General features: G+C 46.1%; 1 protein-coding gene across 1 annotated transcript; it reads right to left on the reverse strand.

The window, feature by feature from the left end:
• Positions 1-478: 478 nt before the first annotated feature.
• Positions 479-1,590, reverse strand: LOC134296316 (uncharacterized). The gene has a single exon (XM_062970946.1). The coding sequence runs from the start codon at positions 1,425-1,427 to the stop codon at positions 552-554; it is 876 nt and encodes a 291-aa protein (XP_062827016.1). The 5' UTR covers positions 1,428-1,590; the 3' UTR covers positions 479-551.
• Between the last annotated feature and the right edge of the window lie 849 nt (positions 1,591-2,439).

The raw sequence follows: 2,439 nt of genomic DNA on the forward strand, positions 1-2,439 counted from the left end.
TTATCTGCTAAAATTATCTAAATGGAGCTGCGGTGGCACAATGGGTTAAATCCTTGTACCAGCTGGACTGCTGACCTAAAGGTTGGGTTGCTGACCTGAAGGTTGTGGGTTTGAATTTGCGAGATGGGGTGAGCTCCCGTCTGTCAGCTCTAGCTTGCAAGGACATGAGAGAAGCTTCCCAGCAGGATGGTAACACATCCAGGCGTCCCCTGGGCAATGTCTGTAGATGGCCAATTCTCTCACACCAGAAGCGACTTGCAGTATGTTCTCAAGTTGCTTCTGACATGATTAAAAAAATCTACCTAAATCCAATTCTCCATCCCACCAGAGAAAACCCCATCAGATCAATGGGAACTTGATTAATTGATCCTTCTGGGAGTTCCACTAATTCAATGGGTCCACACTATCTGGGAAGAGCAATTGGATTTTGGCTCATTTGTTCAGCTGAGCTGTGCCCAAGGTCAATTGCTGCACCAAGTTTAAGAGCCACAAGTGCATTTATTTAAGGAGATCAACTTTCCTGCATAATTCACTGGGAGCTGTGCACTCGGTCAAAATTCTTCCTCTGTGTTCTCCTCCTCCTCCTCTTCTTCGTCTTCTTCTTCCTCCCCTGAAGTATTGGGATCTTCCATGCCCTCTGACAAGTCTTCTTCCAACAGATGATTCCAGATTAGCGTCAAGTTCATGTTCAGCCCAGCTGGGGTCCCATCGTAGTGGCCTCCATTTGCAAAGAGGCACTGGCGCAGGTTCCAGCAGATGATGTAATAGACCGAAATGAGCCAGAGGATCAGTCCAGTGAGGACACTGACAATGAGCAGCCGGGTAGTTGAACCAATATACTGCTGGAGGATCAGGTTGTTGAAAGGGCGCACAAACAACCTCTGCAAGGAAGCTGGCAGTCCCCAGCCCTCATCCTTCAAAAGGGGCCTCGAGTGATTTGGAATGCGGCTGATACGAGTTCTCCGGGTGGGGACCTTCTGCTCAAGAAGCAGAGCTGACTTGGGGGCCTCCCTGGTTTGATTCACTTCTGTCTCCCATTTTGGTTCCAAATTCCTGTTCTTATTCAGGCTCTTCTTCAGTTCGCGGGAGATATCAGGGCGTCCAATTTGTCGGAGAGCTCGGGCCAAGCGGTCCCAACCCACAACACCTCTATGTGTTTCCAGCCAGTGGCTAAGCCTTTCTTTGCATTGGTCCATGTTAGAGATGTCTTGCCACTGGCTCGGGGAGAAGCGATCCTTCTCTGCAGATGATTGCTCGGCGTGTTTTGGTGGGATGGCCAGTCGGAGGTAGAGCTCGTGGCATTCTTCAGGATTGAGGAGCTCTGATATGTGGTCTAATATGGTGTCCTCTGGATCACGAATGGCCATATTAATGTAAGGTGTGTGTGTTGCCAGCAAGAGAAGTGTCATTACTGGCAATTGCAGCATGATGTAAGTTCTGGAATTTATTGCCGTAGATCACAATCAGGCTTAATCTCTTTTATTGAGTACTTTGGGTGACTGCTGTACTACTCATATTGCTTGCCCAGCTCCTTGTGTGACTTCCCTGCACTCACCTATACTGCACTTTCCCTTGTGGGGCCCTATGAGGTCAGTGAAACCTCACAAATTGAGCACACAGCCAGAGGTGGTGACTGGGGTTTTGGCAATGGTGCTGCTTTCTAGTTGTGTCAACTCAGAAGACTAGTTCTGTCTGAGTGAATGAAATCTGCTACAGCATCAACCTTGACCACATATACACATGGATGTACACACCCTCACGGCTGATATGTGTAGTAACTGTTATGTGCCACCTGGCATCCGTTTTTTCAACAGCACCAAAAATGCTCTACAGTATACAGTGTGATTCCCATATCCACAGAGACTTTGCATGGATATGTGAAGCTGCAGATATTAGCGAACCCTATTGTTTTCAGTGGGGTGAATGAGAAGAGGGTATATATAGTGTGTACAGGAAGCTCTAAGTCAGTGGTTCTCAACCTTCCTGATGTTGTGACCCCTTAATACAGTTCATGTTGTGGTGACCCCCCAACCACAAAATTATTTTCATTGCTACTTCATAACAGTAATTTTTCTTCTTTTATGAATCATAATATAAATATCTGATATGCAGGATGTGTTTTCATCCACTGGACCAAATTTGACACAAATACCCGATACGTCCAAATTTGAATATTGGTGGGGTTGGGGGGGGGGATTGATTTTGTCATTTGGGAGTTGTAGTTGCTGGATTTATAATTCACCTACAATCAAATAATATTCTGAACTCCACCAACGATGGAATTGAACCAAACTTGGCACAAGAATTCCCATGACCAACAGAAAATACTGGAAGGGTTTGGTGGGCATTGACCTTGAGTTTTGGAGTTGTAGTTCACCTACATCCAGAGGACTCCAAACAATGATGGATCTGTACTATACTTGCCACAAATACTCAATA

This window comes from Anolis carolinensis, chromosome 2 (assembly GCF_035594765.1).
Source record: "Anolis carolinensis isolate JA03-04 chromosome 2, rAnoCar3.1.pri, whole genome shotgun sequence".
Taxonomy (NCBI): domain Eukaryota; kingdom Metazoa; phylum Chordata; class Lepidosauria; order Squamata; family Dactyloidae; genus Anolis; species Anolis carolinensis.

What these genes read in the sequence shown, in the direction of transcription:
- LOC134296316 (XM_062970946.1), bottom strand. Translation starts at nt 1,427, where the DNA reads ATGCTGCAATTGCCAGTAATGACACTTCTCTTGCTGGCAACACACACA.